Consider the following 24,888-nt stretch of genomic DNA (forward strand, 5'->3'; position numbering starts at 1 on the left):
CTCCTCTCCTCTCCTCTCCTCTCCTCTCCTCTCCATCTCTAAATCTTGGCCATTAATGATGTACAAGCAACACAGGTTCTAGCAAAGACAAAAAGGTCCTGCTTCATAATAGCTTGGGGAAAGTCAAGAGGAGTGTTAATAAGACAAGATGGTGCTTTGATTCTTTGAGATTGTTGAAGAGAGATCAAAGAGCAAAAGGACCAAATTCAGTCACTTTCAGAGGGAGCCGATATGTCATTGCAAAGCACTCTGTGATGACTACAAAGGAGTGTGAAAGCAATCTCTTGAACCCAAACTCTCCTGCCTATGTCACCACTAAAGCAGTTCCTATGGTTCTCAGGTTGGTAGCTTTTAGCTATTTTAAATGACTTAATGTAGTGTTTTCTACAAACATAATTGCATTGTCTCCTCCTTAGCATTTAGGAAGGCAACAATTCAGATCCATTTTATTCTACTTATATTTTTCTTTTTCCTTTTGAATTTTGAGTTCTGGACTCTCTCCCTCTCTCCCTCCCATGTGGTGGGAAGGTATGTGGTAAGAAGGTAAACAATATATCAATTAAATATGTGAAATCCTGAAAAATATATTTCCATATTGGCCATATCAAGAAAAAAAGCAGAAAATAAAATAAAAACAAGAAAATTATATTTTGAGTTGAAGAATTCATCAGTTCTCTCTCTGGAAGTGGATAACATGTTTTTCATCACCAAGTACTTTGGAGTTATCTAAGATCATTGTATTGATCAGAGTAGCCTCGGTTTTCACAGTTGATCACTATTACAACATTATTATTACTATGCACCGTGATTCCCTGGTTCTTTTAACTTCACTTGCATGAGTTCATCCATGCCTTGGCATTGTTCTTTCTTCTTTTTCTGAAACCACTCACTCATCACTTCTTATACCACAATGGTTTTCCATCATAATCATATGCCACAACTTGTTCAGCCATTCCCCGACTGATGAACATTCCTTCAAATACTAATTTTTTGCCACCACAAAAAGAGCTGCTCTAAATGGTTTTGTACATATAGGTCCTTTTCCTTTTCTTTCAATCTCCTTGGAGTACAGACCTAGTAGTGATATTTCTGGATCAAAGGCAATGGGGGTCAAGTGAATTGTCCAGGGTCTTCCAGCTAGGAAGTGTCTGAGGCCAGATTTGAACCCAGGGCCTCCCATTTCTGGGCCTGGCTCTCAATCCACTGAGTCAACCGGCTGGTTAGAATGCAGACCTAGTAGTGATATTTCTGGATCAAAGGGTATGTACAGTTTTATTCCCCTTTGGACCTGGCTCCATAGTGTTCTCCAGAATGATGGAACTAGTTCACCACTCCACCAATAGTTCACTAATATGCCCATTTTTCCTCATCCCTTCTAGCATTTGTCATTTCTGGTAGGTTTAAGGTTGTATCTCAAAGTTGTTTTAATTTGCTTTTCTCTAATCAATAGTGATTTAGAGCATTTTTTCATATGACTATAGATAACTCTGATTTCTTCTTTGGCAAACTGCCTGTTTATATTCTTTTGTCATTTATCGATTAGGGAATGTTTCTTTTTTTTATAAATTGGACTAGATAAAAGAAGCTTCTTTCTTCCTTCTCAGCACTAGGCTTCCTCTTGGACCAGGAACTGTGATCAGCATCCCTACTCCCTTGTAACGCATGATAAATATTCCTTTCCAGCCTAGAACTCAACCCCAAAACGGTTATGGGCATCAGAGTTGTCAATAAGTATCAACTATTCACCAGCATAAATGAAGGTTGCAGGGGTCAGCTGGGTAGCTCAGTGGATTGAGAGCCAGACCTAGAGACAGGAGGTCCTAGGTTCAAACCCAGCCTCAGCCACTTCCCAGCTGTGTGACCCTGGGCAAGTCACTTGACCCTCATTGCCTACCCTTCCCACTCTTCTGCCTTGGAGCCAATACACAGTATTGACTCCAAGACTGAAGGTAAGGGTTAAAAAAATAATAATAAAACAAACAAACAAATAAATAAATAAATAAATGAGTGAATAAATGAAGGGTTCACTGTACTCTCTTTCTGACCAGTTGTCCAAACCCCTTACCATCTCTGTACTGAAACTTCCTAAAGTTGCCACTGTTATTAGGCCCATTGTTGGTTCAACTATTAAACTCGGACCCTGCCTCCAAGGCCCACTGTTGGTACTTCTGTTATGCTCTAAGCCTGCACCTAGCCCATTATTATAATTCTTTTCTGAGGAACTCCTAACTTATCTTAGGCTAAAAAAAATGTCTTCTAACTTTTTGTTTGTTCTGCCATTCTAAAATTTGATTCAAGGTATTATTTTAAAGTTGTATGGAAGAGAATGTTGGGAGAATTCAGCTGGGTCCTAGATAATACTCCATCATCTTGGCTCCCCCTCCATTTTTAATCTCTTTAAATGAATATAACCCCATACTTTAATGGGTTTGGGTTCTTTTCAGTATGGTATATACTGCGTAGATATAAACTACCACCCTGCCATACCTACCCTTCCAATACAAGTATTGTTCATGGCTTTCTCTAAGTTTAACAAAGGCTGCCCTAGCAATATTGTTGAGAGTCTTCCATGAGTTCTATTGAAATGAGAAGAATACCACATAAGTTTTTCATCAGTTTTCTCTCATGATTCCTCTGTGACTGGTTCATCTTCTGTTCTAGCCATTCAAATACTAGGCTTTTAAATTCCATGTGGTTTATTATGAGACTTCTTAGATCCTTGCCAATTTTTGATGGTTCTTCCTCATATTTCATAGCAAAGGCTATATTCTAATGTGATTTCTGCTTTATATGAGAAGGATCAAGAGAAAAAGTGAAACTAGAAGGGACTTTAAAAATCATTTAGTTCATCTCTCTCACTGTAGAGAAAAATCCTCAGGAAAATTAAAATGACATGAAGAAGGTCACACAATGGGTAAGACAACCAAATAACCAAATAAGAACTTGAAGTTAGTTTCTCTGACTCCAATTCCAGTGTTCTTCTCACTAGGGAATTAAAACTTTAATATTATGAGAGTCACAAATAATTCAACAAGACAGAATGAATGACCTCTGAGACTCAGCATTAACTAATGACAATTATTAAAAGTGAAAAAGTGCAGTTACAAGTAAAAAACCCCAAATATGAAAATATGGCAATAGGAAGGTTTTACTCTCTGTTGATCCCACTCACATGATACAAACTCTCTGGTGGACATTTGCCACTGCATGCTTCCTAGACATCTCAACCCCAACATTTATAAAATCAAACTCATTATTTAGATCTCCAACATATTGTTTGTCCTATAGTTGGCATATACAACCATGTTGATTGAGAAATTACTTATCTCTCCCTCCCAACTATGATAATGTTACTCCTTCAAATTCTCAATTTTTGTTGGGGACACCATTACCTTTAAAATCACTGAGATTTGCAAACTGAATATCATGCTCAATGATTCATTCTTCCACTGTCCATCTGACCCCATAATAAAACAGTTGCATTTCTTCTGCCTTTTATGTCAGACATCCCTAACACATTCTCATCTCTCTACTCATGGCCTCTATCCTTGTTCATGTCCTTATCACCTTTTGTACTAATCTATTTCCAAAGCCTCCTAATTGATGCTCTTGCTCCCTTTATTTCTTCCCCCCATCCAATCCGCCCTCCACCCAACTTCCTTAATAATATTTGTAAAACATAAAAGACATGTTATATCATTATTCAAAAAAGTTTCATTAGCTCCCCATTGCCTCTATGATAAAATGCAAAATCTTCAGCCTAACACTTACATCCCTTCACAATCTGCCTCCCATCTGCCTTTCTATTCTTATTTAATATCACTGACCTCACATTCTCTGCTCTAGTCATATTAGCTAGCTAGCTGTTCCCTTTAGGTGACATTGCATTCCCCTAACCCATATCTTTGTATGGGTAAAGTTTTATCCCTTCCACTCCTCCAAGTCTGGAATTCATTCCTTTCTTCCCCACCCTTATAGCTGCCCTCATCTCCTTCCAAGTAAAATTCAGCTATTTCATTTTATGAGAAGACTTTATCATCTCACCAGTTGCAAATACTTACACATTCTTCAATTAACTTTAAGTAGATTTCTCAAGACTTTTCTATGTGTGTATTTACCTCTCATATTAGAATGTAAGCTCCTTGAGGGAAGAAATTGTTGTATTTTTTCTGGTTAATCAGCACCACAAAAGCTCAATATGTGTCATGAGTCTGTAAGAATCACTTGTTGAATTGAAGGCGCTATTAACAAACGGGATCTGTTCTCTGTTGCTGCACTTTTGACCATTTGTTGATGTGCATATAAAAAAATTAAAATATTCTCTATTACATTCCCACTAATTATGTAAGTTGCCCAATTGTTTTACCCCTTCTTAGATAAATGCTTTTGGAACAAATGAATGAACCTCTCCATCGTCCAAGGCATTCTTATCCTTTTGTATCTAAGGAGATCATCCTATCTACTGCTCGCCAAAAGGTTTCCAGGTATATTTTATGTAACCCGAACACAGCTGACTCTGGAGAGCACCGAACCCAGGGCTCAATTTGTACTTTCCACAATATCAATGCCTGACACTTTTAATGAATGCCCCGAGTCTCATTCCAGCAGAGAAAACGCTGAAGCCAGGCCTTCTGAGTCAGGTGCTAGAAATAAATCTGAGGTCTGGAGCACTGAGCAAGCACACGCTTGTCTCTCTGGGGCTAATGAGGCCCAGACCTGTGACAAGAAACTGAATCCATGCTGTAAATGAGGCTTAGAGATGCTGGACGGAGAAACCATTAGTTAAGGTAGGATTAACTAGAAATTAATGAGGGCCCCATTCCCCAGCTGGGCCAGTGGTACCCAATGGCTTCCTGGGAACTATGGCCAGGGGAGGACCGTTTTCAGATAAAGAGCAAAAGGGAAACCAATGATTACAGAGAATATGTTTAGCTTTTCCCTTAAAAGTGCATAAATCATTCCTATAAGTTTCTAGGTTAGAAAGATGGTTTTCAGCAAACATACTTTCTACCTAACTTCTGTTTCCATCCCAAAGCCATAGGACATCCTTCTTCTTAGACATTGATTTTATTGTCTTGCCTCTTGCCTGGAATTACGGCTTCTTTTTTGCTTATTAGTTTGTTTACATGTGTCTGTATATGTATGAGCATATGTGTGGGCTGATAATGCCTTCCCTACAAAACTCTCATGCATTTAGCTACTTTGTTTATTAAACTAATTAATTTTATTAAATTGTTTATTAAATTAAATATTATCTTCATATTAATCACATATATGTATGTGTTTAGACATATGTTTATATATAATCTATATATTCTCCTTGAATCTTCTCTTATAAATCCTTTAAGAGTAAGAATTATATTGGGTAGATTTGGATACTGGCTTTGCCATTTCTATTTTTTGTACAAAAATTTATGTGTGTACATATATGTAGATATATTGTGTCTTTGTGTGTACGTATATGTAAATGCCTCATCTACTCTCTGCTCAAAGGCATGGCGTACAAGCCATATCTGAACAAAAATCCCTTCTACAACATGCCTTCCAAAGGGGCATCACATTTTGAGTAAAGAACCCAGTCTCTCTTGAAACAGCCCATTCTACTCTTGGATATCTTTCTATGTTGGGAATCTTTTCATGAGTAATGGCCAGACTGATTGCTGAAATCTTGTTCCCTATAACTCCTACCCATCATTCCTTATTATTCCCTCTAGTGTCAAGAGCACAAGTCAAATCCCTCTTCCACAAAGTAATTCTTCAAATACTGAAATGCAGTTGACCTTGATTCTTCTCTTCTCAAGGCTTAATTCACCTAGAGCCTCTAACCAATCCTCATGAGACATAAAAGAAAATACTGGATCACCAGAAGATCACTGAATATGGAGTAAGAGCACAAGCCTCATTCTATTATTTCAGAGAACATGGCCAACATCTTTGATCTCTTTGTGCTTCAGTTTCCTCATCGGAAAATGTAGGGGATAAACTAGATGTCCTCTGAGGGATTTTCCAGCTCAAAATCTATGACCTATGAGCCTATGCTCTAGGTATACAGCTCTCAAGAACCCAACATTATTTCAGTGTCCCAATTAGGTACCTAAGGAAATAGAATTTAATGGTCCATTCCATATGTGACCCAGAAATATTTTAAAGTAGACCTGGGGGTAATGTGGAATCTAGTCACCACAAAAAACAAATGAACAAAAAAAAATACCCCAAAACAACTCCTGCCTTGTGATTTAAAACACAGATAGACTCTTTAATGACACAGGGGATCCGACACTATCATAAGTGAAACTGGTTTTATAGCAGAGACTAAAGGGAGACTTTTTTGGGGGATGTGGATATGTCCAAAAAAAAAAAAAGAGGCCTCCTATTAAACAAGTGTGTGCGCTACTTTGAAGACATTTTATTTATATGAAAGGAAGTAAATCAAGAAGAAAAAATTATTTTAAATTAGCATTTAAAACAACCAATAGATTTTCTTTCTGGAATTGTCAAAAAGTCAATTGTGATTTATGACTAGGATAAGCAATCTAATCTCAATAACATGCCTTTCTATAGCAAAATACTATAGTCAATTTTCAACTTCTAGCCTTTCAATTTTCATTAATGAAACATTACATCAAACATTAATAAAAACCAATAACTTTATAGTATGAATATTTTTTTTTGTTTCCTTGGTAAAGTGATCTCTGAAAGACAGCAGAAATCATGCTGAAGCCCAAGCAAGCATTTCCATCCTAAGGCAGAAAAGATGGTCACCTAATAGTAGATGTTTTCCTAAAGCCACCAGCCTTGACTCAGGGAGAGATGATATTTAAACTGTATTTTCTAATTTGGAAATTATTTCTTGGCTGAGAAAAGGTCAGGGCAACCAATTAGAATTTTTTTCACTCCCCATTAACTGTGTGGTGGTTACTCTGGGAAACTATTAAGGGGTATGTCCGTTTCATGGTAAGAGTTGCCAAATGACAATTATGTTTAAAAAAATTCATATTTTGTCACTGGTAGATATGGTTGAATTCTTAGACATCCATCATCTATCTTGTCTTCTATAATTAAAAGGAAACTGCCTTCTCATTCATTTCTCATTTGTGTTCACATTTTCTCAACACGATATATTAATATCTTTTCTTACAATCAACCAATTAAGAATATTATATAGTTTGACAAAAGAGCTGCTAAACAGAAAAACAAAAGGAGGTTTTTTCCCAGGATCGACCCACTACAATGTGTGAAAATTCCCCTCTCCAAAAGATTTAAATGAATAAATATTATTCCTTTTGGGGGCATGCAAATATCATCATCAAAGCAAAAATGGTATGTGATATAGAACTGGATCTGGGTTCTAAATCCATAAGTTCTGGTCCCAACATTTTTCTTAGCTAGGTTGTTGAATTCAGGCAAGATAGTTAACCTTCCTTGGCCTCAGTTTCCTCATTTGTAAAATAAGGAAGTTAGACTACAGGGCCCTAAAGGTCTCTTCCAGCTCTAAACCTATGCTCCTATGATCTTTAAAATGATGAGTTTGGTGGTGATCTCTTCTGTTTCTTCTAGTTCTAAAATTTTGTGATCCTACAAATTATGAGATACAAATGTATAGAACAAGTAAACACATAGTGCAAGCCAAATTCCATTTTGAACCCTAACCCTAATTTTTCTAATCCTAGTTCAATTTCTAACCTTAATTGGGTTTTTAACTCTAACCTTAATTCCATGTCTAATCATTACCTTAGCTAAGCAAGGCAAACCAATTCAATATTGAAGTTTTAATTAGTTTAGAGTGGAAGAATTAGGAGAAATGAGGGAACGTTCTATAAGAGTGTCATCAAATATAGTTCAGATTTAGGAAGTGCAAAGAGCTGCCTTGGGCAAGACTGAGCTTACCATCATCTGTGAAGACATCAAGAAAAGGCTGGGTGAACATGTGGTTATTGTGCAAGAGACACACGTTACTACGTGTGTCTGGGTGTGTCTGGGTGTGTGCGCACGCCTAGGAGAGAGAATCGTGTAATGTATCTCAAGATGATACCTTAGAAGGATCAAAACGAGCTGGGAATGGCTAAATAATCTTCTCTGTGTTGTAGGGAACATTCTTAGAGTATAGTTTGGAAAAAAGTGTTTGAGAGTCACTAAGAGCTCATTCTAATGATTTATAGACATGTGTCTAAGTATGTGTGTGTATGTACAGCATGTGTGTATATATGTGTATATGTGCATGTAAAATGATACCACTGACCGACAAGCAGAAGGAAGAACATTTGCCAATTATACTGACATGTTGAATTGGAGCCATCTACTGTTTTAGCCAAGCTATTATGACACCCAGATCACATTTGCAGGATGATTGGGAGGGATGGGCTGAGTGACACATGGACAACTAGATCATGGCTCTATAGACAGAGAGACCTGCTTTCACCTTGAACACCTACTAACTATTGTATCCATATAGACTTCCATTAATCTCCTTGAACATTAGTCTTCTCCTCTGTAAAATGGGGTCAAGGAACCCTCTCATGTCTACCTCCTGTGGCTGGATTGAGACTCAAATGAGATAGTGGACATAAAGTGTTATTTTTTTTTCCCTTTGGAACTTCAGATGCCAGGCAATGTGATGCCATACAAAATACGTAGCTGTTTTGGCATCTTCCTCATCCGTATTTTTATCTGGGTGCACTTGGTGGCCAGGGAGCCAAGACCTCTGCTCTGCTCCCCAGCTAGGCCAGGGAAGGAATCAGCTGCCAAAGGGTGGTTCCCTCACTAGCCGCAGGCTTGACCAGCAGAGGTCCTCAGCAAGAGCACATTATTCTCAGAAGCTCCCATTTCCTAAAGTTTATGACATCTTCTTCAATTCTTACTCCTCTCCCTTCCCACACATTCATTTCCTTGACAGCTGCCTTTTCATTCATGCTGCTCCATTCCAGGGATTTCCCAAAAGGGATCTCCAGGAGAAGGGCAAAGCTGCTTTTTTTTCTGTGTAACTCACCAGCATACAAGAAAGAAAGATGAATTCCGAGACTTCAGAGGGAAGTGGTTCAAGGTGTTCCACACCTGAGTGAACCAGAGCATACGCTGCCTGAGCTATTTCTAAGATGGGGTCATGTCCGTGTCTCTCTTTGAAAAGGAGGTCACTTGTCTATCCTCCAGTTCATTCAGGTGACATGACAACAATAATAATAGCTGATGTAGAGAGTTCACTGAGTTTCACAAAGCATTTATAAATGGCATTTCATTTGAGTCTCAGAACCACCCTGTGAGCCCTAAGCTGTTCGTCCCATTTTATAGATACAGAAAGTGAGTCTATTCCATAGTCACATATCAAACAAGTTCTACATGTAGGATTCAAACTCAGGACATGAGTGGCCCACATAATGGCATTTTTTCCCATTGCACCATACAGTTGAAATATACAAATGAAGAATGGAGGTTTGATTCTTTTGCTTCTTATAACTATAGGTATATTGATTTAATAATGAAAGAACCATAGTATCATACTTGGAGTTGGAAAGGATCAGAGAAAGCATTGAGTCTAATCTCTCATATTATAAATGAAGAAACTGAGGTTTAGAGTGTTTAAGTAACTTACTTACCCAAGGTTATGTGGATAGTGTTGGAGGCAGAATTTTAGCCCAAGTCTTTGTGATGCCAAGTCTGTTGTTCCGTCCACTATTTTTTGAAACATCAAGTCTACTGAATGCTTTCTTTAGTGTTTTTTGATCCCAAAAGTGAATTGTACATATGAATAACTTAAAATCACTAAAGATATTTTGAGGCTTACTATAGACCATTTGAGGTATGGTGGGTGCTAAGATTGTGTGATGCTAAAGGATATTTGGCATGCTTGTCTTTTCCAACAAGTTTTGGTAGATCACCTCATATGTGTTCAGCACTATGATAGCCCCAATGCAACAGGATGTCAGGAGTGCAAGACACCCTCCTCATGGATGGAGAAGAGTAAGAAGAGAAAAAGACAACAATGCAGCAGAGTGGTTAGGGAAAATTTCATGGAGGAGTAGGAACTTGATCTGAACTTTGAAAGCCAGACAGGATTGAGAATAATCAAAATAAAAGCAGAATTCATTCAGATTGGAGGAGAGAGACAACAAGAAAGAAAGCACGAAGGTAGAAATAAGCATGGGATGAAAAGGAGTATCATCTGACTTGGGTGAAAAGGCATATATATATATATATATATATATATATATATATGTGTGTGTGTGTGTATATATATACACATATATATGTATATATATACACATATATACATATGTATGTATGTATGCATGTATGTATATATGTATGTATGTAATAAGATTGTGGGGCAAGAGGCAGGGCAAATGAGCCAAACAGAAGATTTAAACCTCTACACGATAAGAAGTAGGGAGTCAACTCATGGTTTTGAGCAGAGGTGAGTCACAGCGGGAATCTCCAACAAATGAATTGAGACATTTCTAGAAGTGATATGCAGAATGGATTAGAGGGGGTTGGAGAAAGCAGGGCTTCTTTACAGGGAAGTATATATGAGCTAAGGATGCAAATAGGAGGGAGCACTAGATTGTGGAGAGCCCCTCAATGCCAGGATGAGGATCTTGCACTTTGCTTGGAAGGCAAAGGAGTTTAAACAGAAGAATGGCATGCCCAGATCTGCCTATAAAGAAGCTACACTTCTCATTTATAAGATGGAGAGATTGGAGGTTGGAGGGAGTGAAAGGGAGGAAGACTTGGTTCAAGGCCATTATAGGAGCCCAAGTATAATAAGGAAAGTCTATAATAGGGTAAGGATTGTGTGAATTGAGAGCCAGGGCAAGAGGAAAAGAGAATGATGAATGCCAGCTTCATTCATTTGCATCACTGTGGTATAATGAAGTTTCCTTCGCAGACAGTGCAAAAATTTGCTTTGCTTGACTCAACATAATTATTGAAAGGGTTTTGTTTTCCTTTTTTTTTTTACTTCAGTGAAAGAAGAGATAGATGGGATGCAAATACACTTTTGTTTTCTGGGAAAATCTATTTAAAAAAGAATGAAGATGCCTAGAAAGCAAAGACTAAGTTTAAATATGGTCTTTGTATTTCCAGTGCCTAGCAGTGAGTGGCTAAAGGGCCAACATGGGAATGCACGCTAGCTGGCTGACCATGGAAAAATCACTTTATCTCCATGGTTCCTAAGCGACACTTGAAGCCTGTCAATCATAAATCAGTTGCCTATCTGTATTGGTGTACATAATTGACACAATGGGAGTTCTTCACACCAATAAAATCTCAGGTTTGGATTAAAAAAAACAGCTGCTAACAGGGGGCCCAGCCCTGTATAACTATTTAATACATGAGTATCGAATGGAATTGAATAACTCAAAGCCAGTTTTCTTACCTGAAGCTCCCAAGTGGCCAGGCCAGTTTATAGTTCAGAGGCAAATTGATTTCCTTGCTGACCTTTCACTTTGAACCACATTTTAACTTTGTCCAGACAAAGGGATACAACTCTACAAGCCCAGGTGATTCACAAAGTCATTTCTTTACAGCCCCCATAGAGAAAACAGAGCAATTTTTCTTCCAGGACACGCCAAAATAAAAATCAGATCTCCGTATTTTCCTAAGTGCCAAGAAGATGGGGGATCATTCACTCCCTCTGCATTATGACTGGTATGATACTGATTTATAGATGTCATCTATCTACTGAGCAGGAAACAAGAACTCATTCATAGGGCCATTTTGGAGCTGGGCATAATGCAAACTGAGCCCACATTTCTAATTTGTTTTCTCCACTGTCCTCAGATCAAATTAGCCATTGATTCGGATAATGGGCCACCAAAAAGAAATTGAGATTGGTTGGTGCTAGGCAGAGGGATTTCTTTCCTGTCTCCCATGACTGACTATTATGTGTCTCTTTAAAGATAATGCTGCCATGGAGAAGGACGACGCTGTCTCTCAGCTCCATTTTTCAGGGACATAAACACTTTTTATTATACACCGTCCCTCTGGATTTATTAGTACCTAGTCTTGCAATGGGATTTGTAAATGAGTTTGTTGATTATGTTGAAGGAAAATGGATAGCAGAGGTAGTGGAGGGATGGTGAATAAGGATCAGACTTAAGAGTCAAGAAGATTCGGGCTCACATCCCACCTTACTAGCTTTGTCACCTTGGGCAAGTTGCCTACCATCTCTGAGCCTCAGTTTCCTCATCTGTAAAAGATAGATAAGATTTATGGAGTCTGCTTCATGAGTTTATTGTGAAACTCAAAGGAATCAATATCAATACAGTGTTGTGCTACTCTTAAGGTACTATAAAAATGTTAACTACAATTTTCATTCTGCTACAGTGGAAAGAGCACAGAATTTAGGACCTTGCTCCCATTACAGCTTTTCTGCTTACTACCTGTGGGCCCTGAATCTTTTTGAATCTCAGTTTCCTCCTATGTAAAATGAAGGCATTGGGCTAAATAACCTTTAAGGTCCTTTCAGATCATTGGATATAAATCTTGAGTTCATCCTTTGTGAACCCTTCAGGATGGTCACATCTCTCCTTGGGCTTCTGAAAATCTGTTCTAATTCTGTAAGTATCTTTTGGGAGGGATTCTAAGAAGCCCTCTTGGGTTCTTCCTCTCTCTCTCTCCATACTTCTATATTTCCTTGAGACGGAAGCCAATATTCCCTTATCAGGACTATGAGTTTTCCCACTTATCCGAGGCAGAAAATCAGGAGCAATCTTTTACCTCAGGTTCTTGGGCACTGTCCTTTTGAGCTCCAGGGAAAGGAAGGCCTTTAGCCTGAAAGAGAATTTCTCATCCACAACAGGTATGTCTCCTGGTAAGAGACCAGAGCGTCTCAATTCATAGATTTCCAACTTGGCTTCATTTAATTGGTCTTTGTCTGGATTTAGAGAATCGTGGAATCTTCCTCTAGGCACATCGTTGAGTTTACAAGCATAGCAGTATTTATGATGGCTAGAGAAAGAATAATGCACCCAGTTCTAAGAGATGAGGCAGCTGGGGTCAGTGTACAGAGTCAAAGAGAGAGTCAAGAGATCTGTATTCCAAATTGTCCTGTGAAACAAATATGTTGTGTGACTTTAGGCAATTTACTTGACCTCTCTCTGTCTCTGTTTCTCCATCAACCATTAATCAGTCAACATGGATTTATTAAGGGTCTATTATGAGTCAGGAATTGTGCTAGGCACCGAGAGTATACATTCAAAAAATGACACAATCCCTATTCTTAAGGCGATTATATCTGCCCAAGGAAGAAAGCAATTCATTTCCTACCTAGCTCATCAGCATCATAGATTTCAAACTGGGGGGAACCTTAGAGATTATCTACTTCAACCCTCCTCGTTTTATAGAGGAGGAAACTGAGGCCCTTAGAGATAAAGTGGTTTGAGGCTATGAGGTAGAGAGGTGGAAAGAGCACTGGGTCTGGAGCCAGGAAGATTTGAGTTCATATCCAGCTTCAAACACTAGATGTGTGGACAAGTCACTTAACCATCTCTCTGCCTCAGCTTCCTCAACTGTAAAACTGGAAGAATAATCACATCTACCTCCTAGGGTGATTGTGAGGATCAAATGTAATACATTTCTAAAATGCTCATCATAGTGTCTGGCACATAAAAGGCAATATCTAAATGCTTATTCCTTTCTGTCAGTTGTCCACTGGTTTTCTAAACAATTTAAGAAATGTACACATAGCAGGGAATTCTTAGTAAACGTCTATTCATTCTGTTATTTTTACAAATTTTAATATTTTTATTTTATTAATTCTAGCGTCTATTAATTAACTTTTGTTCATTTGGACTGAAATGTATATAAGTGAATGGCAGCAACTGTCTCATGTCCAGCAATATCTTCTGGTCCTCAAAGCACCCTGGGAATGTGTTCCCCCATCTCAGTGAGGAGACCCGCTCTAGAGGGAAGGGGAAGGGAACATACATTTCTAGAATGACTACCCCATACAAGGCACTGTGCTGAGTGCTTTACAAATAGGATCTCATCCTCACAATAACCCTGCAAGCTACAGAGGGAGTATAAACAAATTCATAGCTCGGAAACACCTTCACTAACATAGGCAAAAGCCCCATTTGGCAAGCCATTAGCAAAGTTAAGAGCTCAAAATTCCCTCTTCCTTTTATCTCCTCGCACATATTTAATGAGATGCTACAACTGATGTCAGCGGCTTTCTAGCCCAACCCATTCATTATACAAAAGAGGAAACTGAGGTCCAGAAAAATGAAAAGGTACATCCAGAGTTGTAATGGTGGCATCATGAATGGGATTGGAACCCAGGCCATTTCGCTCAACCCCCAGGGTTCATCACTTTCTATCATTCTATCAATATCTATCCCACATATTCTTCCTCTTCTTTCCAACCATGATCCCTGAATTGGGAGAGATGGACAAAGTATTGACTAGAAGTCAGGAAGCCATGAGCTTGAATCTTGCCTCCAACTCTTACTCTCTGTTTGACTCTGGATGAGTCACTCAATCACTCAATGCTTTGTTTTCCTCATTGATAAAAAAAAAAAAAGGGGGTGGATTTGATGACCTTTGGGTTTTCTTCTTTCTAAACCAAAGATCCAATCATCCTATGACCTCAACTGTTGGAATAACCGCTTATTTGACTCTCCATTCCTATCTTTTCATCTGTCTAATCTGTGCTCCCCAAAGATGCCAAAAGAATAACTTTAAAGCATAGGCCTGATCAGGTCCCTCATTATGCCAGTCAGTAATCTTTGGTGGCTTTATATCTGTATGTGTGTATGTTTAATTCTGGACCTGCAATTTCAGTAATGTGTAAAAGTCCTGCTCCGGAACCTCGATCCAATGATATAATAGGTCCATCATTTGTTCCCTTTGAGCTTTGCCTGGTCAGCGGTCATTAAGGGACTTATATGTGGAGATTCACCTTATATCTGATGGGCCCACCTTCTATTCTGCCATGATCCTTCTAGGAATGAAGCAAACTCCTTGAAGACACCCTTCAATTCTTTCCTAATCTAGCCACCCCCTAATAAAGCAGATAATGTCTTTCATGGTACTCATCCCCTGCATGCACTCTATATTACAGCCTATTTATTCTCTGAACCTCCCATTCCATCGACCACCTTCGTATGGCTGTACAGGCTTTGTATACATCAGGAACGTTTCTCTTTCTCAGGCCTGCTTCCCAGAATACTTTTCTTGGATTTCCACAAGATTTAGCTCTGATGCCATGTCTTACAGGAAGCATTCCCTGGTTTCCGTCTTTGAATTGTTAGAATATTCTCTAATTGTCATATATTTGCTTCTCTGATCCCATGTTCTATTCTCCACTAGAATAGAAGTTCCTTGCTGACAGAAATCATTTTTCATTTGTATCTCAGCCACAGTGCATTAGAAATGCAAGTGGACAGAATACTATGTCTGGAGTCAGGTAGGCACCTCTTGTTGGGTCCCATCTGGCCTTAGATACTAGCTGTGTGTCCTTGGTCAAGGAACACTGTTTGCCTCAGTTTCTCATCTGGAAAATGAACTGGAAAAAAAGGAAATGGCAAATGACTCCAGTATCCTTGCCAAGAAAATTCCAAATGGGTTCATGAACTTTTGGACACAACTGAAATACATCATTTTTAACAAATGCTTTTTGAATGAAAGTCAAATGACTAGCGAACAGGGCCAAGTAAACACTGGGCAGTTCGGGCCCCAGTTTGAACCTCCCTTCCAAGATGGCATAAATAATTTGCACAGGTGTTACCCATGAAGACATTTAGACTCTTCCCATTTTCAATCTGGAAGAGAACTCAATTTTGGCAAGAAATCAGGGAGTTCTAAACATTCACAAAATGAAATATAATATAAAAGACTTGCCAGAGGAATAAAATTAGAAGTGTTAGATCAATTTAAAGCAGGTAAAAACATTTACCTCAGTGGTTAGAGCTTTCGGGCTCATAACTTTTATGAAAAGAGCAGTAGGTAAGTCAGAATGAGGCAGTTTCCCCCCCTTTGGCTTGAGCTTCAGGTAAAACACTGTTTTCTATTTCGAGACTTTAATGGATTCCTTTTATGAACACGGTTCAGCATTCTTTGTATTGTGTTGAGTAGGATCAAACATTTGCCAGAAAGATTTCCCATTTCCATTAAGGGTATAATTTTATAAGCTTTGCTCCATTATTATTCATGGCAACAACAATAGTCAGTAAGTCAACAAACATTTGTTAAGTGCTTACTCTGTGTTAGGCACTGCCCTAAGCATTGAAGATCCGATTGTTTGTTTGAAAAATTATTGACCAAGCAGAGAGTGTTGCTGAACCCAGAATCCCAAAGGACCTTAGTTCCAATTAAGCCACTGTGGAAAGTCCTTTATGCACACTGGCCCATTTGGCGCCTCACAACTACCTGTGAGGGTGACATGACCGGGTATTTTCATTTCCATCGGACTGATGAGGAAACTGTGAATCGGAAAAATTAGTCATGAGCTATGGTCACTCAGGCTCTAAATGTACATATACTTTTTTTCCTCCAAAGAGGTTTTTTTTTAATTGGATTCAACCTAAAGTACTTTTACTTTTATCTCTATTCTAGAATGGAAACCCCCAATTCCATAGAATATTATGGAAATTTTCATGGGAATTTCCAAGGACTTCGAAGTTGGGTTAGTTCAGCCTCTTCATTTCACAGATGAAGAAAGCAAAGGCCAGATAGGTTAAACCACTTGTCCAAGGCTACACACGGTCTGAAGTTAGATTTTCATATTCTGAATCCCAACACTTTATCCACTCCACCACACTGTCCCTTTTTGGCTGTGTAAATTGGCATATAAATAGAAGCCATATTGTCATCAATATCCTCATTTGTATTTTGGCTGACCCAAAATCCCTCTCCTCTAGGCTCATAGGAGACAAAGACAAGGAAATCAGCTAAAACCAAACCATTCATCACAGGAAGTTATTCTTGTAGGCAAGAATGAATGCAAGGTCCTTTCCGAAGCTAACTCTGTTTACTCTTGTCTAAGCTACCTCCCACTCTGCCATTTTTCGTTCTAAGGTCCATCCTCACTCCAGCATATCCCTTGCAGTCCTGACATTCTAGATACTGTATTCTAGGTTCTAGCTCTAACATTCCAGATTCTATATTCTAAGATCCTTCTCACCTCACAATTTGAAGAAAACAGCGAGCTGTGTTTCAAAGATAGCTTAGACAGGTATTGGCATGAGGAGAAAAGGGTTGAGTATAAAATGAATCCATCAACAAGAAACTATTAAGTGGCTACCATGTTTTTCACTCTCTATTAAGTAGTAGAGATACATATACAAAAAATTACAAACTATTCACAAGGATATCACATTCTTTTTTTTTAACTGAAAAAATTTTAATTAATTAATTTAGAATATTTTTCCATGGTTACACGATTCATGTTTTTTCCCTCCCCTGCAACCCTCCCCACCATAGCCAATGCACAATTCCACTGGGTTTTACATGAAGATATCAATTTTTAATGGGGGAGATGTGTGTGTATATATGTATGTGTGTATGTGTGCACACACATATATGATGTGCATGTATGATATATATGCATAAATATATATATATATGTTCTGTAAGTACAAAGGTATAAAAATATATGAAATATAAAGTAGTTAGAGAAGGAGAGAACAAGTAGTTGAGGGATCCAGGAAAAAAAAGCCTTCAAGAAAAAGATAGTTATGGGTAGCATATTATAGGAAGAGACAATCTCTGTGAAGCCAAGTTGAGAGAGGAATGTGAGTCAGCCAGGGAAAATGTCTGGAGGTGGGAGATGGAGCGCTGTATCTGAAAAAGAGAGAGAATGCACCTATTCTAGAGGATTCCACCAAAGCACTTCAGAGTAATCATCCAATATTTAAGTGATTTTATTTTATGCACAGGCATCCTTTTCCAGAATTCTTGATTTCACCATGGAAGCCAGATGGGAAATAGAATTTCCATCACAGAAATTACCTTTAGAGGCTGTGCAAAGTCCTAGAGAACATCAATCTCACTGAAGAAAGAGACTATAATGATGATGCCTGGAGACAGGGGTAGTGACAGAACATTTCACTATCCCCAATGGAAGCAAAGTTAATGCTAGCAAATGGACAATGTTCTTTGCCAGCCAATGGGCTCTGCCCAGGGTGGGAATGCAGAAATGGAGCCATCATTCACAAGAAGCAAACATTATAGGAGAAATCAATACATTTGATAAATCACTTGATAAGCTGCATTGGGGACAAAACAAAGTTAAGTAAGGTTTCATCTGACAAAAAAAAAAATCAGGTCACAATAAGATATGAAGGATGTATATAATGATAATATCAATACTCTGGAGAATGGGAAATACCAAAGATCAAACAATCCTGCCCAGCCAACTCTAATCATTTCCTTTTAGTAGAGGAACTCTCAGAGTGTTGTTTATCTTTAATGGTGGCTGTTAAGAAAATAGAGTCACCTGACCTAGGGATGAAAAAGGTAAAAAAAAAATCATAATAGAAAGCATTATTATTTCCGTGTCCCCATCATGGCACCTGGGAAACTTAGCCTTCAATTTTCATCAATGTAAAATTCCCACTCCTTTTCTCTCTGTGAGTCACTGGTAAAAGCCATCAATTTTACATTATATCACATCTACACAGCAATGTTGTCTTTGTAAGTGCATTATCTTCCGTCAACCTCACAATAAGAGCAGGTAGCATTATTTCCATTTGATGTACCTCCAGTACTACAGATTTAGAACTAGCAGGGACATCTAGCCTGCCTACCTCCCCCCACCCTCCCCACAAACATTCTGCAGGACTGACATTACAAATACAAGAAGGAAATAGCGTTTTTGTTCCCAAGAAGTTTACATTCTAATAGGGGAAGGCAGCCCATTGGGAAGCGGTAGCCAGGGAAAGAGACTGATGTGAGCAGTCGTAAAGACTGAGTGTGGAGTCATTGGGATATAGTTGTTTTTTATCACAATCAGTGACCTCAGAACCCTCTGGCCCTCTGATTGGAAGGTGGAGGAAAAAACTCTTCTGAAAGTCTCCATTTGAGGAGGGCTCCCAGGCAAACCACCTCTTCTTTTCTCATTTGGTTACACTTCTTTGGGTGGGACTCCATTAGGGTTCAGGATAGTGATGTTGAGGAAACTCGCCATTCTGCTAGATCATATCAGCCTTGTTACTTCCATCTCCTCATTACCCTCAGTACTCTGTCCCTAACCAAAAAGCAAATGTTTGGGAGCCTCTCAAAGGCTCTATTTAAAGACAGCGCCCAGGCCAACCATCTCTTCATCTCTTCTTCTCTGGTCTCCAAAGGTATTAAACTCCATCATGCCCAGGGACCTTCCCCCAATCCCTCTTTCCAGCTGTTTTTTATGTTATCTTCCTCTATTAAATGGTGAGTTCTTTAAGGGTAAAGAGACTTCCTTTTCCACACTTCTATCTCCAGTATTTTGGTCAGTACTTGACACATAGTAGACATTTAATAAATATTTAGCAATGGACTGACTGACTGATCCCTTTTTAGAGCGAATATAAGTATTGACTGAATTCTTCTTCCCAGAGCAAAACCAAGGCATGGGAAGTTCTGGGACAGGGCAGAGAGAGGGGAATAGAGAATGTGAATCACACACAGTTGCAGGGAAGATAGCAAGTTGTCTGTGTGGGTCAGCTTTGATGTCCTGGTGGATGGCTAATGAAGTACACAGAAGCAAGATGGAAGGCCAAGTTCAAGGAACAACTCAGTCCATTCTGGCTGGAACACAGAGTTCCTGAAGAGTCATGTGCAATATGTCAAGGAAGGTACATAAAGCTGGTGCTGCATTGTAAAAGGTTCTGAATGCCAGGCTAAGTGAAAATGTAGTATTTTATCTTAAAGACTACGAAGCCTTCCTGGAGTATCTGAGAAGGAAAGGGACATGTGCAATCTAACGGTGCTAGAAAATGATTTGGCAGCTGGCTGACAGGTTGGTGACTCATAGAGCCCAAGCAAATAACTTGGTTCTGTGCATTTGTTAGTAGGTAAACACATACTTGCTCACACAAACAGGTTACTGTGGTAGCAAAAAGGCAGTGTTTGGGGAACTGTAATAGGGGCTAATCTTCTGAAACAACCTTACTGTATACTCTTTTTTTTTAATTTTTTTTTTATTTTAAACCCTTTAACTTCTGTGTATTGACTTATAGGTGGAAGATTGGTAAGGGTGGGCAATGGGGGTCAAGTGACTTGCCCAGGGTCACACAGCTGGGAAGTGTCTGAGGCCAGATTTGAACCTAGGACCTCCTGTCTCTAGGCCTGACTCTCACTCCACTGAGCTACCCAGCTGCCCCCTTACCGTATACTCTTAAGTTTTGTGAAAACAATAATTTTTCAAATGGAAATAGATAAAGTCAATAATTGCCCACCTCCTCTCTATGGCTGGCTCAACTTGGACTAAAGTTGGAGGTGAATCTGCTATCAGATTGGTCCTTTCCACTAAAGTTCCAATTCTTCTCATGTGCTGGATAACCCCAAGATAATATCCTCATGTTATCAGAGAGGAAAAGTAAAAGGGTAAATGACTGTCAGTGAATATCAGGGTTGGAACACTCTTGGAATTCATCCAGGCCAGTCACCTGCTGGATGCATGGAGACGTTGTGCATGGGAGAAGCAGAGACTGAACACTTGAGACCTCCTCTCATTCTGCCTCTATTCATTGGATGGGATGGGATGGAGAGGAGAAATTAAAGTGGAAAAGGGAAGATGAGGCTCTGGAAGAAGAAAAAAGAGAGATAGAGACCATCAGAGATAGAGACACAGATGGACAGTAGTTAGAGAGAGACAATGAGAGAAAAAGAGACAGAAACACTGAGACACAAAATGATACTAAAAATGGGAGAAAGACACAGAGAGCCAATGAGAAACAAGCAGAAGAGACACCAAGAGAGGCAAGAGGGCAGTCTGTAGAATATCAGATACCTCCCCATATTGTCAGATGGCATGCCCTGAGCATTCTTGCATTAATAACTCACTTCAAATCATTGCTCCTCTCTGATCTCCTTTCCCCTCTTTACATTGATTATAGTGTTGCATCCTTAAAAGGCAGCTAGGTGATGCAGTAGACAGATTGCCAGGCTGGTATCATTTATCAGGAAGATTCCTCTTCTTGAGTTCAAATCCGGCCTTAAACATTTACTAATTGTGTGACCCTGGACCATCCACTTCACCTTGTTAGCCTCAGTTTCCTTATCAGTAAAATAAGCTGGAGAAGGAAATGGCAAACCACTCCAGTGTCTTTGCCAAGAAAACCCCAAATGATGGGGGCAGCTGGGTAGCTTAGTGGAATGAGAGTCAGGCCTAGAGACAGGAGGTCCTAGGTTCAAACCCGGCCTCAGCCACTTCCCAGCTGTGTGACCCTGGGCAAGTCACTTGACCCCCATTGCCCACCCTTACCAATCTTCCACCTATGAGACAATGCACCGAAGTACAAGGGTTTAAAAAAAAAAAAAAAGAAAGAAAAGAAAAGAAAAGAAAACCCCAAATGAGGTCCCAGAAGGTTGGGTGTGACAGAAATGACAACAATGCATCCTTTTAGGACTTATTTCAAGTGCTGGCTCTAACACAAGACAAATTTCCTCTAGTCTTTCCTGCCCATAATTTGTCACTTATCAAAGACAGCCTCATGTTGTGTTACGTACATCAGATTTTTCTACCCAACTAGACTTTAAGCCAGTGATTCCCAAAGTGGGCACCACTGCCCCCTGGTGGGTGCTGCAGAGATCCAGGAAGGCAGTGATGGCCACAGGTGCATTTGGGGGTGGTGAATAACTGTAAGGGGATGGTGAATAGTATGTGACGGGGGGGGGGGAAGGGGGCTAAGTAATATTTTTTCTGGAAAGGGGGCGATAGGCCAAAAAAGTTGGGGAACCACTCCTTTAAGTTCTCTGATGGTAGGCACTCATCATGTATGTCTTATGCTTTTATGCACTTCTCTCCCTCCCTTCAATGCCTGGCTGACTGCCTTGTGTTCAGGGGTCAGTCAGTAAATATTTGTTGATTCGGACAAATAGAGGGTTGTTTTTTTTAATTCACTAAGCATCCTGCTATGAACCTGCTCCCCATCTATTGATCATGTTATTGAAATATTGATGTGTAAAAAGGAAAACAGAGAAAGGGATTGATCAAGGTGGACTGCTTAAAGAAACAGACATGATTTGTAAGTCTTCAACATTTGCTGAAGTTAGAGATTCTCTCCCCTTTCCCCTTAAATAATCCAGCAATCACAGTAAAAATGTGCTTTTCTTGCTTAATGTCATCAAACCCTTCTCTCTCTAGGGCCTCGTGTTCTTTTTACAAGGGTGATTACAAGAAAAACATGCAAGCTTCTCAGATCTACTCTCTCTAAATCCTCAAGGATTTCCCCTTTTGTCTTCTTGGCTCCTGAATTCGAGAAATCCAGTGTGTAGAAATGGCAGATGGGCCAATTCCTCCTTTAATGACATGGCCCCAAGCAGAGTGTCCTCTTGTATGAACTCCCTTTCCAATGAGCAGTTATAAAGAATGTTTATGCACAGCAAGCAGTTTGGATGTGATGTCTCCTCCTGGACTGTGGGGACCATTTTCAAAGGCCCTCCACAAGAAGTAAACAGGAAGCTAGAACAGAAGAGAAAGTGATCTAAACCTGTTATGGACACATGAATTGGTGCCTGCTGATGGCCAGGCCCATTCCAGAGCAGGGCAAACACTCCAACGGGGGTGGCTCAATGAGGCAGGCAGAAATACACCATTAACTCCATGGCAGTTTTCAAAATGGCAGAGGTATAAAAACGGCTTACTCTGAATACAAAGTTCAGGTCCCCTATGGCCCTGATTAATCATCAATATGGTCTATAAGCACCAAGTCATATGCACACTCCAGACATCAAAATCTTGTGACCAATTACTATTAAATATTCTGATTTCAACATCTAAGTACCACAAGGCTTTACCCATTCTCCCCAGATTCTAATGTCTCCTCAGGAAATTGGTTCAAAATGTATCTCTTCTTAGAGATGTGTATGTTATTCCCCTCAAAGAATGTAAACCTATTGAGGACAAGAAGAAAAGGAGGCACAGATGGAGGAAATACTAAAAAATCAACTAATAGCTGCTCTTTTTATAACATTTGAACTTTTGCAAAGTATTTCACAAATGCCTATTGGGACGCAACCACATTTTGAGATGCGTGGCACAGTGATCATCATCTCTTTTTTTTTTTAATTTTTTTAAACCCTTGTACTTCGGTGTATTGTCTCATAGGTGGAAGANGTGAATGATAATTATATAATACCTTGAAGTTTTCACAGAACTTTTACAGTCATTTTTCTTCCTAAAATGATACGAGGTAGCTAAGTGATATAGAGGACAGAATTGTAGGCTTGGAATTAGGAGATTTGTAGTTGAATCCACTCTTGAAAATTTATTATCTATGTATCCCTGAGTAAGTTACTTTCTCAGCCTCAGTTTCCTCATCTGAAAAAAATGTGGATAATAGAAGCACCTACATCATAAGGCTTTTGTGAGGATAAAATGAGATAATATACATAATATACTCTGCAAACTTCAATATACTATATCAGTCCTGGTCAGTCATTTTCAGTCTTACCCAACTCTTTGTGACCCTATCTGGGGTTTTCTTGGCAAAGATCCTAGAATGGTTTTCCATTTCCTTCTTCAGATGATTTTATAGAAGAGCTACTAAGACAGGGTTAAGTGACTTGCCCAAAGTCACATAACTAGTGAGTATCTAAGACCAGATCTGAATGTGGAAAGATGAGTCTTCCTGACCCTAGACCAAGTTCTCTATCTACTATACCACTTATCAATCCTTTATCCTACTTATTATTGTTGTCATTACTATTTTCATGAGCAAAAATCTTGAAAAATCCTACATAGCTTAGTCTTACTATTAGCTCCTCTTCAAACTGTCCCAAGTGGTCCATTTCTGTTCCAGTCTCATTTAGTTCTTTACTTTTCCATATGATGATGCCTTTTAGCATCATCACTTGGAAAAGCCAAGAAGGTAGGGATTGAAGATGGTCAAGGTCAGAAAATTCATGAAAAAAAAGTGCTCTTACTTCTCTATCCCCCTCTCCCAATTAGACTGGAATCTCCTTGAGGCAAGGGTATTGCTTTTGTTTTTCTTTGCATCTCTCAGTCTGAGCACAATGCTAGAACACACAAGCATTTATAACTGTTTGTTGATTGGCTGACTGTTACTTTCACATACATGTCAATATTGTAAGACTGGAAAAACTGTGGACTGCTTCTCACTTTGTCCATGAGTGCTTCATAGAATAAACTTGCAGAAGATTATTGTCTGTAAAGCATAGTTCCTGGCACTTAGGAGGTACTTAACTTTTCCTCTCATCTCTTTTATTTTCCCCATTGATCTTTCTGATATAGGTAGTTTTCATTTCTTCTATGCCAATAGCATCGATATTTGCTTATGGTCTAAGATGGTCTTCACTGAAGAGAATGAATAACCTGGCCTCTCCCTTCAGAAACTTCAAGGCAATCAGACCATTATTTTGGCAATATCTGAATGGAAAATGACTTCATCTTTTTCTTCTTGGTATGGGGGCACAGGTTTCCCTAGACATCCCCAAACCTCAAACCCCAAAGGTATTCTGGGCCAAAAAGCACAAGGAATTTCTTTTTCCCTTGCATTCCTGCAATGCTGAGGGAAGTTGACTTTGAGCTGAGAGGAACATTCCATCTCACGTCTCCCCTCATTTCTTGATGAGCAGAGATAGGCACCTCCAAGTTTGCTTCTGATAAGCATCTGTTTTGTGTCTCAGATATCTGATCATCCCCTGAACTGGACAGCTCACCCCCTTTTGACTTTGAGGCATAGGACATACCCACATGACCTATCACAGGTCCCAGAGTCCTGAAAACATAAC

The 24,888-nt window shown here is 39.3% G+C and overlaps 1 protein-coding gene across 1 annotated transcript in view; it reads right to left on the minus strand.

Annotated features, from left to right (window-relative positions):
- PRKG1 (protein kinase cGMP-dependent 1) overlaps positions 1-24,888 on the minus strand; it is a 1,248,761-nt gene that overhangs the window by 735,408 nt on the left and 488,465 nt on the right. The window contains exon 5 of the mRNA XM_044660333.1: positions 2,046-2,075. Within this exon, the coding sequence (XP_044516268.1) occupies positions 2,046-2,075 (30 nt within the window). The remainder of the gene's footprint in view (positions 1-2,045; positions 2,076-24,888) is intronic.

This window comes from Gracilinanus agilis, chromosome 2, assembly GCF_016433145.1.
Source record: "Gracilinanus agilis isolate LMUSP501 chromosome 2, AgileGrace, whole genome shotgun sequence".
Lineage (NCBI taxonomy): Eukaryota > Metazoa > Chordata > Mammalia > Didelphimorphia > Didelphidae > Gracilinanus > Gracilinanus agilis.